Source organism: Prionailurus bengalensis, chromosome C1 (assembly GCF_016509475.1).
Source record: "Prionailurus bengalensis isolate Pbe53 chromosome C1, Fcat_Pben_1.1_paternal_pri, whole genome shotgun sequence".
NCBI classification, from domain to species: Eukaryota; Metazoa; Chordata; class Mammalia; order Carnivora; family Felidae; genus Prionailurus; species Prionailurus bengalensis.
Window position 1 is genome coordinate 105,959,603 of NC_057345.1, and position 18,133 is coordinate 105,977,735.

General features: G+C 39.4%; 1 protein-coding gene and 1 pseudogene across 4 annotated transcripts in view; one reads left to right on the plus strand and one right to left on the minus strand.

The window, feature by feature from the left end:
- The window catches only part of ARNT (aryl hydrocarbon receptor nuclear translocator), a 79,450-nt gene that overhangs the window by 1,702 nt on the left and 59,615 nt on the right, over positions 1 to 18,133 (minus strand). Inside the window, exons 12-22 of one of the 4 annotated variants that reach the window (XM_043576194.1) lie at positions 16,819 to 16,953; positions 14,143 to 14,217; positions 10,428 to 10,579; positions 7,577 to 7,687; positions 7,308 to 7,380; positions 7,043 to 7,166; positions 6,764 to 6,866; positions 6,233 to 6,380; positions 4,852 to 5,014; positions 4,085 to 4,251; positions 3,273 to 3,372 (exon numbers count right to left, since the gene is read on the minus strand). In XM_043576194.1, the coding sequence (XP_043432129.1) occupies positions 3,283 to 3,372; positions 4,085 to 4,251; positions 4,852 to 5,014; positions 6,233 to 6,380; positions 6,764 to 6,866; positions 7,043 to 7,166; positions 7,308 to 7,380; positions 7,577 to 7,687; positions 10,428 to 10,579; positions 14,143 to 14,217; positions 16,819 to 16,953 (1,341 nt within the window). In that variant the 3' untranslated portion in view covers positions 3,273 to 3,282. The remainder of the gene's footprint in view (positions 1 to 3,272; positions 3,373 to 4,084; positions 4,252 to 4,851; positions 5,015 to 6,232; positions 6,381 to 6,763; positions 6,867 to 7,042; positions 7,167 to 7,307; positions 7,381 to 7,576; positions 7,688 to 10,427; positions 10,580 to 14,142; positions 14,218 to 16,818; positions 16,954 to 18,133) is intronic. The other 3 variants (XM_043576195.1, XM_043576198.1, XM_043576196.1) reach the window with 3 other exon arrangements.
- On the plus strand, positions 12,572 to 13,675 carry LOC122481134 (annotated as a pseudogene).

Genomic DNA, 18,133 nt, shown 5'->3' on the forward strand with positions numbered 1-18,133 from the left:
CTGAGAGAAGCAGGGTCGGAGAGGGAAGGAAGCGGTGGATTTGCAGTGTTTTTGTGTGCATGTCAAGTGTGTGCACCAAAGTGGAAAGTTGCTGGGTAGTTTCTCATGACTATCTTTGAGGGCAAAAAGACTTCCATACACATTTATTCAAGCTGGGGCTTACCTTCACTTTGATGGTTAATAGGACACAGCCCTGATCTTCTCCATCTTTCTTTATTACATAGTATTTATGGTATTAGGGACTACATCTTTTCCTGCCCTTTTCCTGTTATCTCTCCAACTTCGAAACCTCAGTTTTCAAATTTCTGTCTGACCTGAGGGTCAGACATCCAGCAAGAATGAGGGAATAAACATGAAAGACTAGAAAAGAGTGTAATGGAAACCACAGGCTCAAAAATCATTTGTATGTTATAAGTTTGTTGGCTAAAAGTTGTCAATACCTCTTCCAGCCTAATACGGTTTTCCTGAGGAAGGATATGCCCAGAACACCCAGATGAAGCTGGTTCTGAAAGTAACCCAAACCAGCCCTCCTCGTCATTAATGACAGCACTTGAATCAGTGCATAGCACTGACAAACTCACATGTGACTTCTTTGTTGCTAAAACTTTCAGATGGTAGGATGCCTGAACATTATGTTTCAATTATAAAAATCCCCAATCCAGGACCAGTCATATGAGCTTCTCCAAATGATTCCCCCAACATCCAGGCATGTGACAGATCATAAGAATCTAGTTCAGTCCCTAAGCCACATCCCCAAATTCCATTTTCTTCCATAAACAGAGGCGGAGGAAGAGGAAAAGATGGTTCTTGGAACAGAAAATACATAGGATAGATTCAGTTTCTAGCTGGATTGCATATAGACCCTCAAGAACACAGGTTTATGCCTGTAAGTTTTAAGATTTGGTAATGAACCACATGATCCTAGAGGGAAACCAAGTCCAGACCTGCATAGTTTAAATTTCCCCATCCCTAATTCCTTTTATTCCAAGAGAGCAAGAGATACTTGGGGAAGGAATCTGATGTGCCATACCGGTCTCAAGTCTCATCTTTGTCTGCTCTGAAGGACATGGGCAATTTCCCAACCCCCATCTCATGGTCAGATGTCCCTGATGATTTTACTCAGTGAGTCAGGATCAGGAGGACAACTAAGGAGTGTTGAGTGATCAGAGGCCTTATGATTTCTGAATCCTGAAATTATAGATACACTGTGATTTATGTTTGCATATTTGGAGCTCAAGCTATGGATTCAACTAGTTGTGGGTGGGTATTTGTTGTTCACAAGCTGGAAAAGAATAATAAAGCCGCAATCAAGATCACACAACACAAGAACGTTTACAAAAGGAAAAAATATTTTGTTTTAAAATCTTTGCTACATGTCATTATTTTTGCCACTGTAAAGCTCAGCACAGATGCCAGCAGTACAGAAATGGCCAACAAGGAAAAAAAAAAACAATCAAAAATAAAACCCTGAAGGAAAAGCAGAAACAAAACCCCCAGAGCATCTTCTCCCTCCCCTCTCCTTCCCCAAAAGCCCTATAATAACTGTACAATATTATAGTCCTGATCACATTTAAAAACAATTATTAAAAACAAGGATTCCATTGGAAACTCAACTTTTTGGCTTGTTAAACTGTGATATAAATATATATGTATACGGTATGTGTGCACATAGAATAAAAAAATAAACTGTCTCCTTTTCAACTCCACTACCTGGCACCAGACTGGAGACAAAAGGGAGAGAAACCCAGTAATGATGTTCTCTCAGCCTCTCTAAGGCCATCTCTGCCCCTCAGTCTCCTATGGCTACGTTTAATATGTCTTCTCCTTATTAATTCAGTCTTGCACTTAAGATACTGGCCTGAGCCAATAAAAAAAAAAAAGTGGCTGATACACATGACTGTTACCTGAGGAAGGTACAGAGAGAGTAGTAACCTGTATCTGCATTTATATGGCTATAGTTAACTCTGTGACCCTGTTAGAATGGGAGTCCAGGCCCCATCTATCACATGGATTCATACTCTTGTATCATAGCAAAATCCAATCTTAAGATTGGAGGGAGCAAAGAGGAAGAACTATAGGTCCAAAACAGACCCAAGTCTCAGTTTCTAGTCAGACTGAACTGGGAATGGGATGAAGGAGGCTTACTTTGCAAGACATGGTATTTGGTTTAAACTCCAGCAGTGAAGATTTCCCTGGGACTGCTAATCCAAGAAGTTGAGTTTCCATGCAGAAATAACCTCTACAGAACACACATCATATGTGATTCTGACAGAAAAATGCAGCAAGTATGGCCAAGTATGGGGCTTTTAAAAGGGGGTTATCTTCCCACCCTAAACATCTGTAATGTTTCCAGATCTACTCTATAAGGTGAGAGCACCAAAAGCGGGAATGACCCAGCTTTACTACTAAATGTGTTCAATGAGAGACCAACCACATCAAAAGACTTTATATATCTGCTTACAGTTGCATATTGGCTGGGCATAGATGTAAGTGCAGCAAAGACATTTATTTAAATACTCTTTGGCTGCAATACTAAGTGGAAAATACCTAGAAGATTAACTCCTTAGGACTCTTTGAAAATTACATGGAAAAACAAAGATAAAATCTGAGACAAATTTTGCATAACTCCCTAATAGGGAGAAACAGACACAGAAACACACATGTGCACACACGTACCGCGTACACACGTGTGCGCACATGCATACGCGTGCGTGCGCACGCATGCCCACACACACACACACACACACACACACACACACACACACACACTCTTTCCTTCTCCCTCTCTCACTTCCTCACTCACCAGGCGGCAGAAAGAGCCTATGCTCACTTCCTAAAGCCATACAGGTAATATGTAACCTACCATGTTTCATGGTCCTCAGATATGAGGACATTTCTCCTCCCCCTAACCTTATTCAGAATTTCTTTCCAAAAACAAGCCACAGTATCCAAGACAAATAGTGGATGAATGGATGTCAGGTTCTCTAACCTGCCTATTGACCCTAGCACAAATCATTTCTGCATAAATCTCTGGTCAGGAGGTGTAAGGAAAGGCATTCTTAACTTCACCCAGCCTCAGTTTTTCAAAGATCCCCAAAGCCTTCACGATTCACCCCATTTCTTCTCAGAGGCAGGAAGGCAAGGAAAGGCCAGAAGGGGAAGGGGCACACATTAGGGGTGAGGGAAGGGAAGGGAGAGGGACTTTTATTCTCTTTACAGAAAGATTTGCTTTTTAAAAACAGTGACTTTCCTCCCCCACCCCTTATCCTCACCCCAATAGTTCTATTCTGAAAAGGAGGGAAACATAGTTAGGTCAGGAAATTCTTCGTTGTTGTAGCTGTTGCTCTGGTCTCCCAGCATGGACAGCATCTCCTAATAAGAGAAAAAAACAAGTCTGGGTCACACACCTTAATAATCCCTTACATGTACTGAGCTTCTTCCCAACATTCTCCTAAAGCAACGCCCCTGGCCCCACAGTGTCTGTGGGGTTGAACGTCCTGAGCCTTCCCTACTCCCAGCAACTCTCAGACTCCTTTATGACAACTTTGTTTCCTAGTCCCTTCTCTGGCTTCTTCCTACAGTTCCACATTTTCCTTCTTTTCTAGTCCTCCCATATTTTCAAAAGGAGAAAAATCTGCTTGCCACATTTCACATAACCCCCTATGCACATATATGGAGTATCTCTGATCCTATTTGTTTTCCACCAAAACCTGCTTTGCCTCTTTCAACCTCTGTCTTAAACACCTCTTCCTTTGTCCCAAGATTACTCCAATTGCTCTTGCAGTCCCCTCATGACTTAGGTAAATGGGTCTTTAGAGCTATAATCAGTATGTTTACACTCAAGCTACTGTGCAGTGGGGATGTGGCTCTCCTGGAATGGCTAAAATGACTTCCTTAAACATCTTCGCATAACTAACGATGTGCATCACACAGTAAGTTCCAGTTAATGACATTTACCTCTACACGTCCCCACTCTGTTTTCTCCTAGGTACTCCCAAACACCTCAATCCATGCTTCCTTCTCTGTCTCTGCTCTCTGTTTCTCTTCCAGTTTCTAACTTTCTGAAGTCTTTTCACCCTCTCACCTGGAAGACCTCAGGCTGGCCAGGTTGCTGTGCTGATGGCTGTTGAACATGTTGCTCGCTAGAACTCGAGCGATGATGAGGCTGCTGGCCCTGCCACTGTGGCCAGACACTTACACCCTCTGCTGTCCGTGTCTGGAATTGTCCTGTAGTCTGTCCAGTCTCAGGAGCTAGAAATACAGCAAGGAAGGACAAACAACTTTAAGCTACTAATTCCACTGGAGAGGAGAAACTATCAATGCCTCTTTTATTTTAAACCCAGCCCCAGATTAATTTTTCTTCTCTGGGTAGCCTTTCCCAAGAGTCTTTTGATCATTTAGATTAAATCTGCATATTATTTAATGTATAATAACTTACGAACTTTTTAATACACGATAAAGTCTTTTTCATGGGGGTATGTTTTAAATTCCAAATGGACCGTCACCTGATTTCCCCATAATGAGGTCAGTGCATCCAGGACACAAGAAACTTTGAACCACCAAATTATTTCTCTTTAGTAGTGTGATTTTCCTATTACCCTCCTTTCTTTGTTATTATTGTTGTTACTGTTGTTTTGAGAGAGAGAGAGAGACAGGGAGAGTGTGCAAGTGGGGGAGGCAGAGAGAGAGGGAGAGAGAGAGAATCCCAAGCAGGCTCTGTGCCCAGCACAGAGCCCCACGCGGCATCATCTCACAACCGTGAGATCATGATCTGAGCGGAAATCAAGAGTCAGATGCTTAACCGACTGAGCCACCCAGGCACCCCCGCCCTCCTTCCTAATCTGAACTCACCAAAGTTGGATCCACGATTGGTGAGACTAGGGTAGGCAGCAGCACCAGGTGACGCAGTTGAAGCACCAGGGAGGGACATGGGGCTGAAGGAGGACGGAGTCTGAAAGCTGCCCACACCAAACTGGGAAGAACGAGTCTTGGCTGTAGCCTGAGTAGCCACCTGCTGAAAGAGAGAAACATTATTGTACATGCCATTCCTATGAGTCAACCCTCTGTCAACCACTGGATTTCTTCTGAGCCAAGCTCATCATTTATTTTTTACTCTATACTTCTTCTTATGTATGTATCTATAATTTACACTCAAGTTAGTTAGCATAGAGTTCAATAATGTTTTCAGGAGTATATTCCAGTGATTCATCCCCTAGGTACAACACCCAGTGCCCATCCCAACAATTGTCTTCCTTAATGCCCCTTACCCATTTAGGCCATCTCCCCACCCACAGCCCCTCCAGAACCTTCAGTTTGTTCTCTGTATTTAAGAGTCACTCTATATTTCTTCCAATTAATGCCAATCTCCTATGACAAAGTACAAAACAACAACAACAACAACAACAACAACAAAAACCACAAAGAACTATGGGACTAATAAACTATACATTCAGAGTTGTGAGAATTTTTTCCAGTTATTTTATTACACACTTTTTTATGCATTTGAGATCATACTTCATACAATAATTTTGTAATATGCTTTTTGGTTGGGGATTTTTTATTTAAAATATTACTGTGTTGGGGTGCCTGGGTGGCTCAGTTGGTTAAGCATCCAACTCTGATTTCAGCTCAGGTCACGATCTTGCAGTTCATGAGTTTGAGACCCATGTCAGGCTCTCCGCTGACAGTGTGGAGCCTGCTTGGGATCCTCTCTCTCTCTCTCTCTGCCCCTCCCCCACTGGCATGCATGTGCTCTCTCAAAATAATAAACTTAAAAAATTACTGTGCTATATAAGCATACATGAATATATGAAACAGCAGTAGCTTTAAGCTTAACATATATATGTTATATAAGGTTTTTCAACACATTTTTTTGGTACATAGACATCATTGCATGTAAATTAGTAGTTTTCTCCTTTGCTCCTGTACTTTGTAGTACTAACCAAAATGGAAACTCAGAATTGATTCCAAAACAAATATGTAAATGAAACCTGTTTAACATGTTCTTCTATATGAGCAATTCTGATTTAAAGTGAATATGTGAAAACCACAAACTCTGATATTTGGGGATTATCTATTATTTTAATTATTTAGCTACTCCCAAAAAAAGAAAAATTGGAAGGTAGGGGCTGGGAAGAAGATTTCTAAGACAGATGACAATAATTTTACATATGGAAAAAAGCCCAAACAAATAAACAAAAACTAGTACATAGGGGACAGACAGACACTTTACCTGGGCAGAGAAGCCTGGGCGGGTGCTAGGGGTCCAAGTTGGGGCTGCTCCTTGGGGTGGGTTGGAGTGGCGGGAAATCTGGGCCAACATCTGCCCTGCAGAAGCTGATGGCTGGACAATGGTTACAGGAGAGGCCAGACCACTATTTCTAGGAATGAACACATAGTGCAGTAAAAGATTGAAAGGATGGGTTTACCACAAAATCTAGGTATCACAGGACAATCTAGTACTATCCCTAGATCCCCTTGACTTCTCTGGGATTAAGGAATTCTTAATAACAGAATTTGAAAAAGATGAGAAAACTGACAGTCACACACTGATCTGGACACAGAGAGATGGAACCTATAACATAGCAACAGGACAGGTGCAAAGAAATAGGAGGAAGAAAAGCCAGCTTGCCTTGTCTTAAGCCCTACAAGTTCCACTGCTTTGTCTGAAATAACCAGAGAAAGCTAGGGAAGAACAAAACTTGGATTCAGCAACTGAATGCCTCAGTTGCCCCCTAAAGCAGCACATACATAAAGGGCTCACCTGAAATTCTCTGCCGGACGGGGGGTAGGAGGGAATGTGTTGCCCTGTGAGAATAGCTGTTGGGTAGCAGGGACAGTGCTGGAGGAGATGCCTTTACTCTGATCTGTGGACCAAAAGGAGCAGGGGGAGGGCCAGTCAAGGGGCTGTAGTACATTAGTCCAACAAGTTCCTATTTACTCATGAGGTATTATGATTAAGTAGAAAGATGTTGGGCAGTAGTAGGCACATCAATAAGTGATCTAAATGAGAATTTAAGAGGAGAATGAGGAAGAAACATACCTGCATTGATGTTAGAGTAGATTTCTGAAAATCTTGGATCTCTATCCTGGGCAAACAGACTATCTGACTTCTCAAGGGGCTTACTGTGTTCTGGTCCTGTGGTTGTTACAGGCTGAACAGAAACCTGTGGGATACGATGATAAAAACAACCATGAAAAATGTAACATGACAATTCAATAACCCTAACATTCACATACACTCTAACTGGCACTAGGGGACATTTCCTAAGGAAATGCTCATGCTCTTCAAAAAAAGACACACTTACCTGGGAATGATTGTAGCCAGCCAGTCCATCTCTTCCTGATACCACATCCAATTCTGTTTGCTGTTGCTGCTGCCTATATGTTTAAAGGCCAGGAAGAAGAGAAAGATTTTTTTTTTTTTTTTTAATAAATCTGGGGAAAAAATCTCCCCTGGCCAGCAGAGAATTTCAGGTAAGTCCCTGAAAGCAAACAAACAAACAAACAAACAAATGGGACTGCAGATACCCACTACCCAGGCTCATCAATCAAGAATTCTTCCACCATTTCTCACCTGGATGCCAACTGCCCTGAGCCCATCTCCAAGGGTAAATTAGCTGTGGGACCTAGCTGTGGTCTCTGGATTGTGTTGGACAGTGTAGGCCTTGGTTCCTGGCTGGAGTTCCTGGGAAAATGGGAGAGCAGACAGAACAGAGGGGAATAAAAGGGTCAGGCACTGTTTAAGCTATATACATTTACTTATAGGTGAGGCAATAACTAATAAATTCCACTTAGAAGTCTAATCCTTTAAATAACCTGTGACTTCAGATTCAGCAAATACTTCATACCATGGACAACAAGGTACAAATAAAAACTGTGTCCCATGGCACAATGGTTTATCCTGTTTGGGTTTGAACTCCTTCTAGGTATACAATACCTAGTTGGTATACATGTGTATATCCGTACACTGTGTTTTTAAAAAGCATAAGTAAAAAAACTGACAATACATACACAAACATCAACAAAGGCTCTTTTGGGGGACGCCTGGCTAGCTAAGTCAGTAAAGCATGAGACTCCATCTCAGCGCTAGGAGTTCAAGCCCCACAGTGGGCACAGAGTCTACTAAATAAATAAATAAATAAATAAATAAATAAATAAATAAATACCACAAAGAGTCTTTTTGGATAGTGAGAAAATTTTCCCCTCTAAGTTTTCCATACTTTCCAAATTTTATGTAAAAATATTTAAAAATATTAAGAATTAATTAAAATAAATAGTGGTGGGGAAAACAGTATGTAAAAATGAGGAACACCATTATTTCCAGAAACAAGTTCTTAAAAGGACTGAAAATTTTCTAAATTTAAACAAAATTTAAAACAACGGTTGTTCTGTAATATGAAGATGCAAAAACAGAAAGAAAATTACAGTGAACATGACCATATATCCGAGTCCTGAGTAAATAGAAATTTCTAACTCAATCCACTCTGTTATACTAATTAGAAAAGAATATTAAAAGACCTAAAATTAGAAGGACACAGACTCAGCATTGTCACAAGGTATTTGATAATTATTTCTAAGCATATCTTCAAGAGCTAAGCTCAAGGGCAATTCTATATAGCTAGACTAAGTGGAAAAGTAGTAACCTGACAACTGACATCCACTTATAATAAAAAAGATAGTAAGAATGTGGAGAAACTGGAATCCTCATTAAATTGCTGATGGAAATGTAAAAGGGTACTGAAGCTTTGGAAAACAGTTTGGCAATTCCTCAAAAAATTAAACACAGAGTTACCAAGTAACCCAGCAGTTCTACTCTTAGGTATACACCCAAGAGAATAAAAACATCCACATAAAGACTGGTACATAAATGTTCATAGCCATGTTCCAAATAGCCAAAAAGTAGAAATAACCCAATGACCATCAACTAATGAATGGATAAACAAAATGTATCCCGTATAAAGGAATATTATTTGGCAATAAAAAAAAAATGAAGTACAGATAAATGCTACAAGAGAGGACCCTTAAAACATTATACTAAGCGTTAAGAGGCCAGTCATAAAGAATCATGTATTATATGATTCCATGCATATGAAACGCCTAGAATAGACAAATTTATAGAGACCGAGAGTAGATTAGTTGTCATAAGGGCTTGGGAGTGGGGAGGATGACTGTTAATGAGTACAGAATTTCTTTTAGGGGGAATGAGCATGTACTGAAATTAGATTGTGGTAATAGCTGTACAACCCTGTGACATACTAAAAAAATTATACACTTTAAATGGGTGAACTAAATGGTACATGCAATGTATAACTCAATAAAACTGGTTTTTACAAAGTTGAGGAAGAAAAACTCAAAAAGAAAGGAATCAAGGAATTGAGGAACAGAAACTAACAAAAGTGGACATAGATAGCTCTGCTCTCAGCGACAGTCCATGAGCCAAATCCAGTCCATTGTCTGTTTTTGTAAATCAAAGTCTGTTGGAACATAGCTATCTTTGTTCATTTCATTTGTTTAGGACTCTTTTCATGCTACAATAGCAGGAGTTAGTAACTGCAATAGAGACCATATGCCTCACAAAGCTAAAATAATTATCTGTCCTTTTTTTTTTTTTTTTAATTTTTTTTTCAACGTTTTTTATTTATTTTGGGACAGAGAGAGACAGAGCATGAACGGGGGAGGGGCAGAGAGAGAGGGAGACACAGAATTGGAAACAGGCTCCAGGCTCTGAGCCATCAGCCCAGAGCCCGACGCGGGGCTCGAACTCACAGACCGCGAGATCGTGACCTGGCTGAAGTCGGACGCTTAACCGACTGCGCCACCCAGGCGCCCCAATTATCTGTCCTTTTACAAAAAAAGTTTAGAGACACCTGCTCTAGAGGAAAATCCTACCAGAATAGAGCAATAAACTGGTGTAGAAAACAATATGCTTTCTGGGGGCACCTGGGTGGCTCAGTCGGTTAAGCATCTGACTCCGGCTCAGGTCAGGATCCTGCAGTTTGTGAGTTCTAGCCCTCCGTCAGGCTCTGTGCTGACAGCTCAGAGCCTGGAGCTAGCTTCGGTTTCGGTGTCTCCCTCTTTCTCTGCCCTCCCCCGCTTATGCTGTTTCTCCCTGTTTCTCAAAAATAAATAAATGTTTTTTAAAAATTAAAAAAACAAAACAATATCCTTTCTAGAAGGGGATGAAACAAAGTTGAAATACAAACCCTTCACATCTTAGAACCTACTCTTTTAAGCTACTGTTTGTTAAAATCTTATTCTACCTGGATGAATTACTCTAAATTCTATAGTAAGCTAAAGATGAGGAACTTCAAACTAATCGTGTTTACTACCACAAAAGTAGAAGAGGAGGAGACAGCTTGGTAAGGCTAAGCAGATTTGGCCCAGGAGAAATACCCAATATTGGTAAAGGCCTTTATGGTACATACTTCACATTGGTGTTGGTACAGATGATGTACTCAATTTCATCTGAGTAAGGGTTCTGGAAAGTAAAGGAGCTGGTTCTCATCCAGAGCCATTCCCGGTTCTTAGACCGGAACCGGAACATGACAGACAGCACCTGGCCTTTTAACTTCACCACCTGAAAAAGTTTTCATGCTATCAGTGAAACCCACAAAAAATTTTCTTTAGAATTTTTTTTTAATTTCCCATTTCTACAAACCTAAGATTCTTGTGTCACTGTCCTTGAAATATACCAGTCTCTTTCAATGTTACAGATAAAACAATATGCACAGTGAAAACTGAGTGCTAAATAATGAGAGGTATATTTATTTTCTTCCTAGAGTCCTAAGTAGCTATCTGACCACTTTAGTCAAAGTCAAACAAAAGAAACAATTTTTTCCAGGAGAGTAAAGACTGTTTCCCCACTTCCCTTGGAAAGTCCCGTAAAGATATGCTGATCTAGCTTTACAAGTTTATACTAGAAATTTGTAGTTTGACACTGAAATAGCTTACATGTTGCTCCTCAATCCTAGGTTCTTCCCACTCCAAACCTGAGGACTTCTGTTTTCACAGCATCCATGGAGATTTCTATTAAAACTAAATTGGCTTTAGTTTTGTTTTGCTTTTGTTTTTTAAAAGAAAGTAATCATGGGAAAAAATTACCTTTGACTCTCCCTCCCTAACAATAAAAAAATAATAATATTTGCAGCTAACATTTATTTTGTACTTACTATACATTGAGCACTGGGCTCTGTGCTTTTCTATTTTTTTTGTTTAGAACATTAACAACATGATAAAAAAGAAATATGAGTTACTGCATTTTAATAATACTAAGCAGCCTTTAACTCTTACATGTGCTTACTGTGTAATATATACAGAATGAATATGACATCTATACACAACTAAGTACTGGCTTTGAAAACCTGCTTATTGCAGTATATATCTATTCCAATGAGGTATAAGCCCAATGCTTCAAAATACCTACTTTATATATATATATTTTAAGAAAAAGTGGTAACATTTGTATTTAAGCTGCAAACAGTGTGGAAATAACTGGTGATGTTACAAGCTCACTGAGAAATAATTACAGCAGAAAATGGAACGTACTTCACTTAGTAATAATAAAATGGCACATTTTATACACACACACACACACACACACACACACATACACACACACCTTGTACAAATCAAGTGTAAAACACTTGGTTACTACAGTAACTCAAATGGAAGAGAAAAAAAGGAAAACAAGCTTCATTGGAAATAACTAAATTTATTACTGAAAAATAAATATAAATTCAACCGGACTTAAATAGCAATATCAGGAAATCGGCAACCAAGTAAGCAGCTGGAGACCACACATTAAAAAGCACCTTTATCTAGGTACTCTAAAGTCACAGTAGCAACTAATGTCAGAATAATAACTTTGAGATTATACAGTGTGTAATGAGTCATTAAAGCTGTTTTAGAATAAACATTTTCCACAAGAGAGAAAATAATAGTCTATGGCCAAAAGTGTCAAGAATTCAGAATTCAAGGATTTAAAATATACTGTACAATATCTTCTCACACTAAAGGTCCATGTCCTCAGTTTTGAATGGATTCAACAGAAGTCAGAATGGTTTTCAGAATGGTTTTTCTGAGCCTACACATATACGAAATGTGATTTTTCTGTGAGCTGCAGCTGAGTACAAGGAACTGGTAATGCTGAGGACTCAGGAGACAGAGACATTTCACTGCCATCTTCTGATTTTCTATAGAAGTTGGGTTATACATGGGGCACCTTGGTGGCTCAGTCGGTTGGGCATCCGACTTCGGCTCAGGTCATGATCTCACAGTTTGTGAGTTTGAGTCCCATGTCGGGCTCTGTGCTGACAGCTCAGAGCCTGGAGCCTACTTCAGATTCTGTGTCTCCCTCTCTCTCTGCCCCCTCCCCTGCTAACACTCTGTCTCTGTCTCTCAAAATGTATAAATGCTAAAAAAAAAAAAAAAAAAAAAAAAGTTGGACTATGTGCTTTAAATGCATTGCCTTATTTAATATTCCCAACAATCCTCTGAATTTAAGTACTGTTATTATACCTATTGTATTCCTAAGGACACTACTGAGGCTTAAAGAGGGAAATTGGTCTAATATAAGAATGCTTCCTAAAGCCAAATCTGTACTAAAATTAAATTCACCAGATATTTTCAGAATCTAGCGCCTGAAAATAACAATTGAGTCAGCTTACAACTAAGAGTTAACTCTTGCCTTTTGGCTCCCTTAGCAGTGCCATGCAGGCTGGCAAGAACAGACGCTTTATAAAAGGGCAAAAAGGCAGCCAAGAAGAAAGTGGTTGATCCATTTTCTAAGAAAGACTGGTATGATGTGAAGGCACTGGATATAAGAAATACTGGAAAAACAGTACTCATGAGAAATCAAGGAATCAAAATCTCATCTGATGGCCTCAAGGGTCGTGTTTTTGAAGTGAGCCCTGCTGATCTGCCATGAATGATAAAGTTGCATTTATAAAATTCAAGCTAATTACTGAGGATGTTCAGGGCAAAAACTGCCTAATTTCTATGGCATAGATCTTACCCATGAGAAAATGTGTTCCATGGTCAAAAAATGGCAGACAATGATTGAAGCTCATGTTCATGTTAAGACTACTGATGGCTATTTTCTTTGTCTATTTTGTGTTGGTTTCGCTAAAAAACACATAAATCAGATTAATCAGAAGACCTCTTATGCTCAGCACCGACAGGTCCGCCAAATTCAGGAAAAGATGGCAGAAATCATAACCTGAGAGGTGCAGACAAATGACTTCAAAGAAATGGTAAATAACTGATTGCAGATAGCATCAGAAAAGACATAGAAAAGGCTTGCCAATCTATTTATCCACTTCATGATGTCTTTAACTGTTAGGTAAAAATGCTGAAGCAGCCCAAGTTTGAATTGGAAACGCTCATGGAGCTTTATGGTTAAGGAATTAGTTTTGGAAAAGCCACTGGGGATAAGACTGGTACTAAAGTGGGACGAGCTGGTGGATATGAGAATATCTACAAAATCTGTTTAAAATTCAGACATTTAATGGTGACAAAAAATCTTACTTGTGATGTTTAAAAAAAAAAGCCATTGACTCTTACTTATCTATAAAACAACTAAGAAATGAATATTTCTACTAGCATCCACAGTTCAGTGAGGCCTAAAGTATTTTAAATACTTTAAAGAGTCTTTTGGATACAGCTAGCTAGATATAAGACAGTGAGGGGGCGCCTGGGTGGCACAGTCGGTTAAGCGTCCGACTTCAGCCAGGTCACGATCTCGCGGTCCGTGAGTTCGAGCCCCGCATCAGGCTCTGGGCTGATGGCTCAGAGCCTGGAGCCTGTTTCCGATTCTGTGTCTCCCTCTCTCTCTGCCCCTCCCCCGTTCATGCTCTGTCTCTCTCTGTCCCAAAAATAAATAAAAAATGTTGAAAAAAAAAAAAATTAAAAAAAAAGACAGTGAGTAGCCAAAGCCAAAATATGGCCATTATCCATAGTTTCAAAATACCAGTCCTTTTCTCTTTTCTGTTCCTTAAAAATACAGGCTATGTACCAAACATAAGATTATGGTGGTGCCTGTCACAGTACTCCATCAGTGGTCAATAAATATTTGAGGAATTAATATGATAACAAATATTAAATAAAAATATTACTCAGATCCAAACCAGGGGAGAAAGTTACCTGTTGGAAGCTGTCTCTTAGAAGCTGTTGGTCTTCAGGATGACAGAATTCCACAATATTCTTTCCTAAGAGTTCCTAAAAATGGAAAAGAAGAGTAAGATGGACACTTTTATGATCATCTAACTTCATGGCCCATCAGCAAAGGACTTGGATTTTATTTCTTCTGTCTTTATCCCAGGATTACAAGTGAGGAGGAAAAACAAACAAACAAAACCAAAATACAGAATCTGCTAAGCAAATGGCCTCTAGAACATTTTTCTTTTTCAGAACATTATTTACTTTAACTGCATTTTTATAGATTTGAGGTCTAATGTACAACATATAATTCACTCATTCTAAATCTACAATTTGATGGTCTCTAACATATTTATACTGTTGTGCAACTACCATTATTAGCACAATCCAGTTTTAGAATATGTCCACTGCCCCCAAAAGTTCCCTTGTGCCTGTTCGTAGTCAACACCCGCTCCCAATCTCCTGGCCAACCAGTGAGTGATCTTCTTTCTACTTTAGTGCTGCCTTTTCTAGAAATTTCATACAAATGGAATTATATAATATGTAGTTTTTTGTGTCTAGCTTCTTACAATTAACTTAAGATTTTTGGAGTTCATGTATGTTGTTGCATGTATCAAAAGTATATTCCTTTTTATTGCTCAGCAGTATTCTAACATGAAGGTATCACAGTTTGTGTATCCTTGAGTTTTCCCACTTTGGGGCTATTATGAAATACAACTGTGAATAAAAATCTTTCTTTATGGGCACATATGTTTCATTTCTCTTAAGTAAATACTTACGAGTGCAACTGCTACATTGTAGAGTAAGTCACATTTAATTTTTTATGACACTGTTTTTCCATTTTTCCAAAATGTTTTTCCAAAGTGACTATGCCATCGTACATGTCTACCAACAACATGTGATGGTTTCAATTTCCCCACATTCTCACAACACTTTTTTTAAAAAATGTTTATTTATTTTGAGAGAGAGAGAGCACAAGTATTTGCACATGCGTGTGGGGGAGGTACAAAGGGAGAGGGTGAGAGAGAATCCCAAGCAGGCTCCGCACTGTCGGCGCAGAGCCCAATGCGAGGCTCGATCTCACTAAGTGTGAGATCGTGACCTGAACTGAAATCAAGAGTCAGATGCTCAATTGACTGAGCCACCCAGGTGCCCCACTTTTTGATAATATTGGACATATAGTGGTATCTCACTGTGGTTTTAATTTGTACCTTCCTATTGACTAATGATGATGAGCATCTTGGTTTTTTGTTTGTTTGTTTGTTTTTGTTTTTTAAGATTTTCTTTTTAAGTAATTGCTATACCCAACATGGGGCTCAAACTTACAACCCTGAGATCAACAGCTGCATGCTCCCCTGACTGAGCAGCCAGGTGCCCCATGACGAACATCTTTTTATATGCCATTCCTATTGCTTCTTTGGTGAAATGTCTATTCAAATCTTGTGCCCCTTTTTTACTGGCTGTTTATCTTAATGAGTTCGGAGAGTTCTTTTATATATTCTGGATACCAATTCTTTTATAAGAAATCTTTGCCTAACTTAAGATCACAAAGATATTCTCCTATATTCTTCTAGAAGTTTTATAACTTTAGCTCTCATGCATTTACGTCTTTGAGTTGATCTTTGTGCATGGGGTGGGTAAGAGTTTACATCCTTTTGAGGTGGGTGGATATCCAACTTTTCCATCACCATCTGTTAGTTAGAAAGACTTCTTTTCCCTGCTTAATTGTTGGCATCTTTTTGGAAAATCATCTGACCATAAATGTGAAAAGACACTCTACTCTGGTTCTATTGATCTATATACCTATCTTTACACTGCTCCCACACTACCTTGATGACAACTATGTGACAGATGATGAATCAGGTAGTGATTCCAACTTCGTTCTTTTTTTCCAAGACCTCTTCTTTACCAACTTCTTCACAGAACCATAATCGGAAGTCCCTCCTGGCCATATGGCTTTGAAAGTTTGTATAATGACTTATTTCTCAACTCTGGGTATAGCTTCCTAGTCTGTTGAATGAGAAATCTCAATAAAGGAGCACCTGGATGGCTCAGTCGGTTAGGTGTCTGACTTCAGCTCGAGTCCTGATCTCACAGTTCATGAGTTTGAGCCCTGCATCAGGCTCTGTGCGGACAGCTCAGAGCCTGGAGCCTGCTTCAGATTCTCTGTCTCCCTGTCTCTCTGCCCCTTCCCTGTTCACACTGTCTCTCTCTCTCAAAAATAAATGGATATTAAAAAAAATTTTAATAAAAAATTTTCAATAAAATCATAATAACTGGTGCCAAATCTGCATATTTTGTGGGTTACTATGTACCTAGGTGACTACAAAAATTATTTAACAATGGTCATACCATTATAAAAAATTAAAATGACACTTTTGCATAATTATTATCTATATTAATATCAACAAGAAAAAATAAATACACATTCATGCCTGCTGCCCCAACCTGGTTTCACAAGATGTATTTTTCTAGGTTAGATGAATAACACTGGTAGGAAGCGGAGAATAAACTTAGCTACTGATAGAATAGGATCATCTCTTTTTTCTGACCTGCGGCTAACATGTTTTGGCTATTCTGGAATTACATGACTGAATAATCTAAACAAAGCCAAGGTAAACAGGTTTAAGTATTAGTGGTGTAACAGCTGTACCTCCTCACCTGTGGTTGATAGCCAACAGTAGCCACACAGCGGTGATCCACAAAAGTGAAGATCCCCTCAATGTTGTGCCGAGAGATGAACTCTGTTGGTTGACAAACGTTACTCATGTCTGTACAGTTGGGAGAACTGGTTACCTGAAAGTAAAGAGATAAAAACAAGATAAAACGATTCCATTCTTTACAGATGCGTTTCCCATGTCCTCGTGATCATATACATAAACACGAGGATCCCAGTTTAAGGAATTTCTGTGCTTTCACATCTCACTCAGAAAGGAAAAAATTACAATCACAATTAGAGAGACCAAGAGGCCTAGCTTCACCCCCACATCTGTACTCTTTACCAACTCTGTAAAGAAGATAAAAATTCATTCAACCCAAAACTCACCTACTGTCATTCAGCTTGGCTGTGCTGTGTTCATTATTCAGATTGGAAAATTATAGTCTCCGGTAACCAAGAAACTTATCTAACTTTATGGGAAGAATCAAAATACTTCCACTTCTCTAGTCATGTAATGACAAAATGAAAAGATCTCTCTTCTGATAGAAGCAGAAGAAATTAGTTGGAAATAGAAAATTCAGCACTTGTAAAGGTCAAAGTATGAAAGATAAAGGGAAAAGATCTCCCTCCTCTTCTCATCCTTTTCAGATTCTTCTAAATCTAAGAGAAGCAAACTATGAATGCCATATTTTTCCAAATATCTAGAGTTTTATATAATTCTTCATTTATGTTCAGAGAGTAAAATAAAAATAACATGAACAAGTCCTGAGGAGATTTCTTCTCACTGAATAGGGATGATATAGGACTTCCAGGGAAGATGGTGGAGCAGGAGGACCCTAAACTCACCTTGTCCCATGGATACAACTAGATAAAAGCCACATCAGTGTAAATAATCCAGAAAATGACCCAAAGGCTGGCAGAACAAACTCTCCACAGCTACGTAGAGAAGAGGCCACACTTAAGAGGGTAGGAAGGGTAGAGATGCAATTAGGAGCTAAACAGACCCACTAAGTGGACCTGTGTGACTGTCAGCAGGAGGGAGAGAAACATACTCTCACACCGCAGAGCCCCTATGGGGAAGACAAATCCCCATAACATTTGGCTTTGAAAACCAGAGGGGTGGAATTTCAAGAATTCTTACAAATAGCAGGGCTTAAAACCTGGAACACTAAAAATCAGCAATCTCAAGGGAAAGCTGGGAGGGCAACAGGAAACTAAGTCCCTGCTCTTAAAGAAACAGCACAACAAACAGTCCCAGGGAGATACAGCATGGAAGCAGCACTATGAAAAACACCTGAGGTATACAGGAAGGAGATT